Genomic DNA, 12,870 nt, shown 5'->3' with positions numbered 1-12,870 from the left:
ATATATAAATCTCTCTCTCTCTGTAGATATATATATCTCTCTCTGTAGATATATAAATCTCTCTCTCTGTAGATATATAAATCTCTCTCTGTGTAGATATATATATATATCTCTCTGTAGATATATATATATTTCTCTCTGTAGATATATATATCTCTCTGTAGATGTATATATATTTCTCTCTGTAGATATATATCTCTCTCTCTACAGATATATGTATCTCTCTCTCTCTCTCTGTAGATATATAAATCTCTCTCTGTGTAGATATATATATATATCTCTCTGTAGATGTATATATATCTCTCTCTGTAGATATATATATCTCTCTCTCTGTAGATATATATATCTCTCTCTCTGTAGATATATATATCTCTCTCTGTGTAGATGTATATATATCTCTCTGTAGATATATAAATCTCTCTCTACAGATATATGTATCTCTCTCTCTCTCTCTCTCTCTCTCTCGCTGTATATCGGTATATGTTACTACATACTTTCTGAGTAACAAGGGATTTACAATGTATTACACATATTAGCATGAAGTTAAGTTAATGCCACATAAAAAGTACGAAAACGTTACTGACCTTGTGATAGCAACAACGACCTTTGCTGCACTTCTAAAGATATTGTAGGGGCGTCGCCTGTGCTGATGTCGACTAACATCTTCCAAGGAGGGATACGCTCCCATCTGGGCAAGCATGGCAAGAGTTGTCTCCTCACAGTCCTGGAAACCACCAAGTAGCAGCAACAAATACTTCTTCTGGTACACCAGTGCCTTCCGGAAACTTTCTGCCCTGAGGTATTTACCATACAGTCTCTGGATCTACAAAACATGTAGGCATTGATAATTAACGTATCGTACATGTAGGTATTGATAATTAACGTATCGTACATGTAGGCATTGATAATTACCGTATCGTACATGTAGGTATTGATAATTAACAAAACATGTCGGCATTGATAGTTAACGTATCGTACATGTAGTTGTGTACTGTATTGTCCTTGAATCTATTAAAACTGAACATAATAATCAACTGTATGATCTCTGTATCTACTTAAAGAGAACACCTTTCAAAACACATATTTAAAGGCATTGAAATATCAAAAAACAAGAGATCCGCAAAGAAATGAATCTTCCTATGAAGTTTAAAATGAATCTATTCAAAATTACTCAAGTCATTGACGGAAACTAATGTGTGCCCGCCCGCGTGAAAACATAATATGTCCCGTCATTCGACGGGCGTATAAAAATATATGATTTGTTTCCCCTTGTGATAGGGAATCTTCAAAAGAAAGATCAATACATACACAGAAACACCTGGTGTTAGTGGTGGAGGTGAAACAAGCTTTTTGAACAAGTTATCCTTCCTAGCCTGGCCAGTAGATGTTTTGTAAATTTTCTAAAATTTCAGCAAATTTGAAAAGCTTTATTTTAAGCCGAAAAAAGACGTAGAGCTTCTAGCTTTCAAAATCAATCCGGGGAAAATTCCCCAGATCCCCCATTGGCGCTCACTCAGGCCTTTGACCCTTGGTTTTCTGGACCAGTGCACTTCAAACAGGATCAGTGAATTTTACTTAAACAAGACCTTTGGGCCAGTCACCCCTTTTTTAAATTCCACCCTGAGCAGGTGAAGGTTTGCTACCTGTATCAATGAGGAACACTACTGACCTTCTCTCTGTCAGTCTCAGAACCACTGCTGCCCATCACTGACCGCCGGTCACGCTCCATCCTCAGATTAGCGGTAAGCTGGTCATTCCGTTGTTCAGCATCGTTGAGTGCAAGTTGGAGGGACAGCCTTTCTTTGGCCCAGCTAGCACGCTCCTCAAACTGGTTGGTAGCACCGTCTGTGTTATCTCCGTTCTGTAGGAAGTGACCAGGTGAATTATTTACACATCTATTCTATAGGAAGTGACCAGGTGAAATATTTACACATTCACCAGAGATCGTGTCAAAACCACCAAATGCTTGCCTGTTTAAAATTTGTATCCTATTTAAAAATTTGTTTGTAAAAATGTAATGTTCCAAACAGGTCAAAAGTCAAAAAAGATTTGAAATTATTTTTTAATTTTAACTTCACTTCTCATATTTTACCCGATAGGAACCTCCATGCCAAATATCAGCATCCTAGTACACATATTTAATGAATGACAAGCTTCTAAATAACTTGCAGGTAAAACTTTAACATTTTAACGCCAACGCTCACGCCGGGGGTAACACTATAGCTCCCTGTTCTTCTAAGGACTCAGCACACTTTAACAGAACCAACAATTATAAACTCACTGCATTATTTATCTACTGAGGACTTCACAAGGGCCTTTGAAATTGCAGAAAGAAATATATCTTCTTTTTTTATGAATTTGGAAAAATTATAGCAGAGCATTTTTATATTATTTTCACCTGTATGAAAATTCAAACAATTTTCACCTGTATGACCTAGAATATAGGTCTGACTTGTTCATTAAAACAAAGTTTGTAGCAATACTTTTCAGCTATTGGCTATATCTTATGACTCTAAGCCTTTGTAAGTCACCTGATCAAAACCATATCTTATTACTATAAGCCTTTGTAAGGTACCTGATCAAAACCATATCTTATGACACTAAGCCTTTGTAAGTCGCCTGATCAAAACCATATCTTATGACTCTAAGCCTTTGTAAGTCACCTGATCAAAACCATCATTTTGTTCTTTTGGTATTTGGTAATTGACAACAAAACAAACCTGGTGAGTTGTTCCTCTTTGTTGGTAGCGCCACAGCTGTTCTTCCATTTGACCGAGGGAGTTACGGAGGTCCATCTTCTCTTCCGTCAGGCGTGTCACGAAGCTGGTGAGGTCTGCATTATGACGCAGCACTTGTTCATTAATCAAAGAAGGATTGGGACGTGCCAATAAGTTAGACTCATTCTGTAAGACAGACAAAACTATTATACATCTCAGTAGAACTAATGAGAAGTACATACCCTTCAGGTCATCAGTAAAATCTAATGAATATTAATATATGTTGTTACATATTCTGTAAATGAGAAAAAAAACAAGAGGCCCAATGGGCCTGCAACGCTCACCTGGTATTAATCTCACACTTGTAATCTTAAAAGTGGACCAAAATACAGCTACAGGCAGAATATCAGTGTGACCTTGAATGTCAAACAATGACATTAGGTTGAAAGTGGGTCAAGGTCATTCATTTGAACAAACTTGGTAGCCCTTCATCCCAGCATGCTACTGGCCAAATATCATCACCCTGGGCATTTTGGTTATTCAGAAGAAGTTGTTTAAAAGTTTTAAACATATCTGACCCCTGTGATCTTGAAAATGGATGAAGGTCATTTATTTGAACAAAATTGGTAGCCCTTCATCACAGCATGCTTCTGGCCAAACATCATCACCCTAGGCCTATCGGTTATTCAGAAGAAGTTGTTGAAAGGTTTTAAACATATTTGACCCCTGTAACCTTGAATATAGGTCAAGGTAATTTATTTGAACAAACTTGGTAGCCCTTTATCCCAGCATGCTTCTAGCCAAATATCATCACCCTAGGCCTTTTGGTTACTGAGATGAAGTTGGACGGACGGACGGACGGACGGACGACGGACACCGCACCATGCCATAAGCTCACTTGGCCCTTCGGGCCAGGTGAGCTAATAAGGAATGCTTTTGTAGTACATGAATTTATTTTCTAACATTTTTGTCATTTTATGATTTTTTACAAAATTAATCATACACTTTTTCTAATCACAGAAAAAAGTGAATTTTGATATGGTTATCTACTTTACCTGTGACTCAAACTCCAAAGGCATCTGTAGTTGCTTTAGTTCACTGAGAAGGTCACTGAGTGCATGCTGCATCTCCCCACTTCCGTCAGACCTACCAACATACCAATAGTGTACAAACATACCAACAAGAGGCCCAATGCACCTGCATCATTCACCTGGTATTAATCTCACTATTGTAACCTTAAAAGTGGACTAAAATAAAGCTACAGGCAAAATATCAGTATTTACGACTGTAAGTCATTAAAAATAACCTGTTAAATCTTTCATCACATCTGATGCATGTAACCTTGAAAGTTGAACAAGGTCATTATGTTGAACAAATAAAGCCCTTCATCTCAGCATGCAACTTGCCAAATAATACCACGCTAGACCTTTCCTTTATTGAGATAAGGTCATTTAAAATTAGTTTGTAGCCCTTCATCCCATCCCAGTCAAATATCATTACCCTAGCCCTCTTCATAATTCATCAGAAGTCGATTAAAGGTGCTGTATAGTATACTTACTTGGAGGTGTGGTCTAGACTGTCCCTGTGCTGTATAGTATACTTACTTGGAGGTGCGGTCTAGACTGTCCCTGTGCTGTATAGTATACTTACTTGGAGGTGTGGTCTAGACTGTCCCTGTGCTGTATAGTATACTTACTTGGAGGTGCGGTCTAGACTGTCCCTGTGCTGTATAGTATACTTACTTGGAGGTGTGGTCTAGACTGTCCCTGTGCTGTATAGTATACTTACTTGGAGGTGTGGTCTAGACTGTCCCTGTGCTGTATAGTATACTTACTTGGAGGTGTGGTCTAGACTGTCCCTGTGCTGTATAGTATACTTACTTGGAGGTGTGGTCTAGACTGTCCCTGTGCTGTATAGTATACTTACTTGGAGGTGTGGTCTAGACTGTCCCTGTGCTGTATAGTATACTTACTTGGAGGTGTGGTCTAGACTGTCCCTGTGCTGTATAGTATACTTACTTGGAGGTGTGGTCTAGACTGTCCCTGTGCTGTATAGTATACTTACTTGGAGGTGCGGTCTAGACTGTCCCTGTGCTGTATAGTATACTTACTTGGAGGTGTGGTCTAGACTGTCCCTGTGCTGTATAGTATACTTACTTGGAGGTGTGGTCTAGACTGTCCCTGTGCTGTATAGTATACTTACTTGGAGGTGTGGTCTAGACTGTCCCTGTGCTGTATAGTATACTTACTTGGAGGTGTGGTCTAGACTGTCCCTGTGCTGTATAGTATACTTACTTGGAGGTGTGGTCTAGACTGTCCCTGTGCTGTATAGTATACTTACTTGGAGGTGTGGTCTAGACTGTCCCTGTGCTGTATAGTATACTTACTTGGAGGTGTGGTCTAGACTGTCCCTGTGCTGTATAGTATACTTACTTGGAGGTGTGGTCTAGACTGTCCCTGTGCTGTATAGTATACTTACTTGGAGGTGTGGTCTAGACTGTCCCTGTGCTGTATAGTATACTTACTTGGAGGTGTGGTCTAGACTGTCCCTGTGCTGTATAGTATACTTACTTGGAGGTGTGGTCTAGACTGTCCCTGTGCTGTATAGTATACTGACTTGGAGGTGTGGTCTAGACTGTCCCTGTGCTGTATAGTATACTGACTTGGAGGTGTGGTCTAGACTGTCCCTGTGCTGTATAGTATACTGACTTGGAGGTGTGGTCTAGACTGTCCCTGTGCTGTATAGTATACTGACTTGGAGGTGTGGTCTAGACTGTCCCTGTGCTGTATAGTATACTTACTTGGAGGTGTGGTCTAGACTGTCCCCGTGCTGTATAGTATACTGACTTGGAGGTGTGGTCTAGAGTGTCCCTGTGCTGTATAGTATACTGACTTGGAGGTGTGGTCTAGGCTGTCCCTGTGCTGTATAGTATACTGACTTGGAGGTGTGGTCTAGGGAGTCCCTGTGCTGTTTAGTATACTGACTTGGATGTGTGGTCTAGGGTGTCCCTGTGCTGTATAGTATACTTACTTGGAGGTGCGGTCTAGACTTTCCCCGTGCTGTATAGTATACTCACTTGGAGGTGTGGTCTAGGGTGTCCCTGTGCTGTATAGTATACTTACTTGGAGGTGTGGTCTAGACTTTCCCTGTGCTGTATAGTATACTTACTTGGAGGTGTGGTCTAGACTGTCCCCGTGCTGTATAGTATACTGACTTGGAGGTGTGTTCTAGGGAGTCCCTGTGCTGTTTAGTATACTGACTTGGAGGTGTGGTCTAGACTGTCCCTGTGCTGTATAGTATACTTACTTGGAGGTGCGGTCTAGACTGTCCCTGTGCTGTAGAATGAGGTACTGCAGACTCTGGCTCAAACTCTGGAGCTGAGCCTTGTAAACATTCCATCGATCGTGATTGGTATTTGTTGTTGTTGTTCCTCGCGGTGATCCGTTGTTCTGTAACTGTACACAATGGCATCATAAGACAATGTTTAGATTTCTAATAAAATAATCGTTGTCAAATTAGATCAACGGAGATGTCCCCAGAGAAAAGTGTTCATAATTAGAATCTGCAGGGACCTACCGAGGGAAGAGACAGATTTTTTTATTCTGTTGGGATATTCCCATGAATGATATAAATAGAACTTGTCATATTGTTGGGATCTGTTTAGGATAATGATAGAAACTTTCACACTATTGGTGTCTCCCCATGACATAGAACTTTGTGCTCTGTTGGGATGTCCTAAAGATATAAATAGAACTTTTTACTCTGTTGGGATGTCCTAAAGATATAAATAGAACTTTTTACTCTGTTGGGATGTCCTAAACATATAGAGCTTATAGAACTTTACACATTTATTGGGTTCCCTCCTTGGATGTTGAGTGTTTCAATCTGCTGCAACCTCCCAAAGATATAAATAGAAGTTTTCAATTTGTTGAGATCTCCCTAATATATAAATAGAACTTTTTTTACTTTTGGATCTTTCCAAGTTATATTTAACTTTACTTTTCATTGTCTTAGGATCTCTCAAAGATATAAATAGAACTTTTTATGCTATTGGGATCTCCCTGTGATATAATTAAAACTTTTCACTGATGGGATTTCCCCAAAAATGAACTCTATTACAGATAGGTTCTTCCCAGGAGAAAATTAGCCATCCATTACAGGATCTTTATTAAAGCTATGTAGGTTTGATCTTTTCCCTTCGTTTCCCTTTTCTTTTTGTTGGATTAATTTTCAGGTCACAGATGAGATTTAAAAAAGATTTATCTAGTACTAAATATAGTTAGAAATAGACTTATTTAAGGACAGATAAAGGTGAATATGAACAATAATTTTCAGCAATGCCAATTTTAGCCCCGCACCCACCCCCATCTGACAATGTTAGGCAGAATATCTACATTGGTTTTACTATCTATTCTCAGTTGTAAGCAGCTTACCCCATCATATAGCTGAGAGTGAATGGTGGACAGACGTTCATGTTCCAGGTCACGGATAGCCTCCAGCTCCTTCTCACGACTTTCAGCCACCTGATCCTGTAGGTCTAACACCTTCTGTGTGAGTCTCTGAGTCTCCAACGTCTGTTCGTGCTGGGGACACAGTTATAATGATTAAATATGTAGATGAATGTAGATGGTCCTACACACAATGTGTTACAACATAACTATATTAATAATAATTTGAGGTTCTTATTCCGTCTTTTCGTTTTACAGAGTTATCTGCTCTTGTGAGCAGGTCTTGATTGTTACGTCATTTGTTTGTGAGAGTAACGTCATCAATTTTTGAGAAAAGAACGTAATTTTCTCACACAAATCAATGACGTAACAATCAATACCTGCTCACAAGAGAAAATAACTCTGCAATACGCAGACGGAATATACCGTTTTATCACAACCTAGTTCGTAGATCGTCTCAAAGAGGTTCACAAATTATTATCCATGGTTAACGTTATAGGGCCTTTGCAACCAGCCAATATCTTTCTCAACTCCCTAGGGAGCATACAGCCGGTGCTGCCATTTCGGCGCTCACAGCTAGCATTCTACAATTCTATCACTGTCCTACCACATACTTATTTACAGCTGAGTAGACTGGAACAAGGGGAGTAAAGTATCTTGCTCAAAGATACAACACAGTGTCGTGCTGCGACTCGAACCCGCAACCCTTCGGTCATGAGCCTGACATCCTACCACTAGACTACTGCGCTGCCTTAACATACACTATGGTAAGGTGTCCACATTATCGTCCTATACAGAGTATGACTTGAGGTTATGAAGCTTTCATGACCAATTGCCTACCCATCCACAGGAATATTACTTTACAGGTGACATGTACTGTAATATAGTGATGTTTATTGTTTGTGTGCTATATGTCCAGTCTGAACTCTATCCATCAAATACATGTGTGCTACAGGTTCAGTCTGAACTCTATCCATCAAATACATGTGTGCTACAGGTTCAGTCTGAACTCTATCCATCAAATACATGTGTGCTACAGGTTCAGTCTGAACTCTATCCATCAAATACATGTGTGCTACAGGTTCAGTCTGAACTCTATCCATCAAATACATGTGTGCTACAGGTTCAGTCTGAACTCTATCCATCAAATACATGTGTGCTACAGGTTCAGTCTGAACTCTATCCATCAAATACATGTGTGCTACAGGTTCAGTCTGAACTCTATCCATCAAATACATGTGTGCTACAGGTTCAGTCTGAACTCTATCCATCAAATACATGTGTGCTACAGGTTCAGTCTGAACTCTATCCATCAAATACATGTGTGCTACAGGTTCAGTCTGAACTCTATCCATCAAATACATGTGTGCTACAGGTTCAGTCTGAACTCTATCCATCAAATACATGTGTGCTACAGGTTCAGTCTGAACTCTATCCATCAAATACATGTGTGCTACAGGTTCAGTCTGAACTCTATCCATCAAATACATGTGTGCTACAGGTTCAGTCTGAACTCTATCCATCAAATACATGTGTGCTACAGGTTCAGTCTGAACTCTATCCATCAAATACATGTGTGCTACAGGTTCAGTCTGAACTCTATCCATCAAATACATGTGTGCTACAGGTTCAGTCTGAACTCTATCCATCAAATACATGTGTGCTACAGGTTCAGTCTGAACTCTATCCATCAAATACATGTGTGCTACAGGTTCAGTCTGAACTCTATCCATCAAATACATGTGTGCTACAGGTTCAGTCTGAACTCTATCCATCAAATACATGTGTGCTACAGGTTCAGTCTGAACTCTATCCATCAAATACATGTGTGCTACAGGTTCAGTCTGAACTCTATCCATCAAATACATGTGTGCTACAGGTTCAGTCTGAACTCTATCCATCAAATACATGTGTGCTACAGGTTCAGTCTGAACTCTATCCATCAAATACATGTGTGCTACAGGTTCAGTCTGAACTCTATCCATCAAATACATGTGTGCTACAGGTTCAGTCTGAACTCTATCCATCAAATACATGTGTGCTACAGGTTCAGTCTGAACTCTATCCATCAAATACATGTGTGCTACAGGTTCAGTCTGAACTCTATCCATCAAATACATGTGTGCTACAGGTTCAGTCTGAACTCTATCCATCAAATACATGTGTGCTACAGGTTCAGTCTGAACTCTATCCATCAAATACATGTGTGCTACAGGTTCAGTCTGAACTCTATCCATCAAATACATGTGTGCTACAGGTTCAGTCTGAACTCTATCCATCAAATACATGTGTGCTACAGGTTCAGTCTGAACTCTATCCATCAAATACATGTGTGCTACAGGTTCAGTCTGAACTCTATCCATCAAATACATGTGTGCTACAGGTTCAGTCTGAACTCTATCCATCAAATACATGTGTGCTACAGGTTCAGTCTGAACTCTATCCATCAAATACATGTGTGCTACAGGTTCAGTCTGAACTCTATCCATCAAATACATGTGTGCTACAGGTTCAGTCTGAACTCTATCCATCAAATACATGTGTGCTACAGGTTCAGTCTGAACTCTATCCATCAAATACATGTGTGCTACAGGTTCAGTCTGAACTCTATCCATCAAATACATGTGTGCTACAGGTTCAGTCTGAACTCTATCCATCAAATACATGTGTGCTACAGGTTCAGTCTGAACTCTATCCATCAAATACATGTGTGCTACAGGTTCAGTCTGAACTCTATCCATCAAATACATGTGTGCTACAGGTTCAGTCTGAACTCTATCCATCAAATACATGTGTGCTACAGGTTCAGTCTGAACTCTATCCATCAAATACATGTGTGCTACAGGTTCAGTCTGAACTCTATCCATCAAATACATGTGTGCTACAGGTTCAGTCTGAACTCTATCCATCAAATACATGTGTGCTACAGGTTCAGTCTGAACTCTATCCATCAAATACATGTGTGCTACAGGTTCAGTCTGAACTCTATCCATCAAATACATGTGTGCTACAGGTTCAGTCTGAACTCTATCCATCAAATACATGTGTGCTACAGGTTCAGTCTGAACTCTATCCATCAAATACATGTGTGCTACAGGTTCAGTCTGAACTCTATCCATCAAATACATGTGTGCTACAGGTTCAGTCTGAACTCTATCCATCAAATACATGTGTGCTACAGGTTCAGTCTGAACTCTATCCATCAAATACATGTGTGCTACAGGTTCAGTCTGAACTCTATCCATCAAATACATGTGTGCTACAGGTTCAGTCTGAACTCTATCCATCAAATACATGTGTGCTACAGGTTCAGTCTGAACTCTATCCATCAAATACATGTGTGCTACAGGTTCAGTCTGAACTCTATCCATCAAATACATGTGTGCTACAGGTTCAGTCTGAACTCTATCCATCAAATACATGTGTGCTACAGGTTCAGTCTGAACTCTATCCATCAAATACATGTGTGCTACAGGTTCAGTCTGAACTCTATCCATCAAATACATGTGTGCTACAGGTTCAGTCTGAACTCTATCCATCAAATACATGTGTGCTACAGGTTCAGTCTGAACTCTATCCATCAAATACATGTGTGCTACAGGTTCAGTCTGAACTCTATCCATCAAATACATGTGTGCTACAGGTTCAGTCTGAACTCTATCCATCAAATACATGTGTGCTACAGGTTCAGTCTGAACTCTATCCATCAAATACATGTGTGCTACAGGTTCAGTCTGAACTCTATCCATCAAATACATGTGTGCTACAGGTTCAGTCTGAACTCTATCCATCAAATACATGTGTGCTACAGGTTCAGTCTGAACTCTATCCATCAAATACATGTGTGCTACAGGTTCAGTCTGAACTCTATCCATCAAATACATGTGTGCTACAGGTTCAGTCTGAACTCTATCCATCAAATACATGTGTGCTACAGGTTCAGTCTGAACTCTATCCATCAAATACATGTGTGCTACAGGTTCAGTCTGAACTCTATCCATCAAATACATGTGTGCTACAGGTTCAGTCTGAACTCTATCCATCAAATACATGTGTGCTACAGGTTCAGTCTGAACTCTATCCATCAAATACATGTGTGCTACAGGTTCAGTCTGAACTCTATCCATCAAATACATGTGTGCTACAGGTTCAGTCTGAACTCTATCCATCAAATACATGTGTGCTACAGGTTCAGTCTGAACTCTATCCATCAAATACATGTGTGCTACAGGTTCAGTCTGAACTCTATCCATCAAATACATGTGTGCTACAGGTTCAGTCTGAACTCTATCCATCAAATACATGTAATATATATATAAATGTATGTAAAAAGTTTACTTTAAAATTATTTATTTTATTCACTTTTAAAAACTAATTCTCCCAGTGCTGATTCTGCCTTTCCTTTGATTCCCCTACTCAGACGAATATTGAATATAAGATGGGAGCCATCTTGAAGAGTCGATCCTTTAAACTTAAATATTTCATTCAACAGCAAAGAATTCTCTATTCATTTGTTTAATATCATATTTTCATCGTCATTTTTAAGTAAATTCTTTTATTGCTTTAAGTGGTAATCCTGATATATTTAAGTTCCTGGTACATTAATGTAACATAAAAATCACTGATGTTTGTAGGAAAATACAAGTTCCATGCTATAATAGGCCACTATAAAATAGCCTGGAATGTTTTGGATAACACAGATTTTGTTTATACCAAAATAAAGCCATATCAATACAATTATTGCCAGATCTGATATGAAACTACACAGCAAAGCTACAAAACCCATTTCTTTGTAAAACACAGCGCTATGACAAAGTGTTGGCGACGTCATCCTAGTTCACTTGGTATGTTCTAAGGAGATCCCTCATCTGGTCACCAATGCCTTTCTTTTTTACATCTAATTACATTCAAGCTTTCTATAACTCAATCCCCCATTGTCTGTAGGCAGTAATACAATCAAAAGGGCACCTCAGCAAATATTAGGTAAGTTCGATGACATTTTTCATGTCTAATCCAATGTTTAACGCTTGAAACATTTCCTTGTTTATGTCCGCCATCTTAAGAAACCGTGAACACTATTGTCATAACACTGTACATCACAAGCATCATACACTGCACAGTTAAAGCCACACAAAGCAACAACGTAAACAACTAAATTACATATAAAATATTAAGAGAAGCAACAATATATTAATCAGTCATTTAAAGCAACAAAAAACAATAAACAAAGCAATTGAAAGCATTAAATATGAACAAGATATAAAAAGCATTAAATATGAACAAGATATAAAAAGCATTAAATATGAACAAGATATAAAAAGCATTAAATATGAACAAGACGTGTATAATGAAATGTATTATGTTGAACGATTGATGATAAGACTGTCTAAGATGATATTCAGATTTATGTCAAAGTTAAGTCATGAAGAGGGCAGTGGAAGCTATTAGTAAATGTTTGTAATTAGTACATTTCCTGCTGAAAGCCTTTTTTTCTGTTACCCCTTGTAGCTCTGGGAATCAAAATCTAGCCTAATCTTGGATATTTTCCCAATGTTTAGCAGTTGATTTTCTTCTAACAGTAAGTAAATGAGAATGTATCTGGTTTGATTAAAAAGCTAGGCTCATTCACGTGCTTTCATTCTGAAACGAAAGCAGGAACAACAAATCCAACCCAATAAATACTTGAGACTATTCCAACATCCAAA

General features: G+C 39.0%; 1 protein-coding gene across 7 annotated transcripts in view; it reads right to left on the bottom strand.

Moving 5' to 3' along the window:
* The window catches only part of LOC110452281 (A-kinase anchor protein 9-like), a 54,611-nt gene that overhangs the window by 10,626 nt on the left and 31,115 nt on the right, over nt 1-12,870 (bottom strand). For all 7 annotated transcript variants that reach the window (XM_021500695.1, XM_021500697.1, XM_021500698.1 and 4 more), the window contains 6 exons: nt 7,151-7,300; nt 6,024-6,172; nt 3,773-3,863; nt 2,721-2,903; nt 1,670-1,861; nt 585-823 (listed from right to left, as the gene is read on the bottom strand). In XM_021500695.1, coding sequence (XP_021356370.1) covers nt 585-823; nt 1,670-1,861; nt 2,721-2,903; nt 3,773-3,863; nt 6,024-6,172; nt 7,151-7,300 — 1,004 coding nt within the window. The remainder of the gene's footprint in view (nt 1-584; nt 824-1,669; nt 1,862-2,720; nt 2,904-3,772; nt 3,864-6,023; nt 6,173-7,150; nt 7,301-12,870) is intronic.

The sequence above is a fragment of the Mizuhopecten yessoensis genome, unplaced genomic scaffold (assembly GCF_002113885.1).
Source record: "Mizuhopecten yessoensis strain PY_sf001 unplaced genomic scaffold, ASM211388v2 scaffold6523, whole genome shotgun sequence".
Taxonomy (NCBI): domain Eukaryota; kingdom Metazoa; phylum Mollusca; class Bivalvia; order Pectinida; family Pectinidae; genus Mizuhopecten; species Mizuhopecten yessoensis.
Note: the sequence above shows the minus strand (reverse complement) of the source record. Positions and strands in the feature narration are given on the sequence as shown.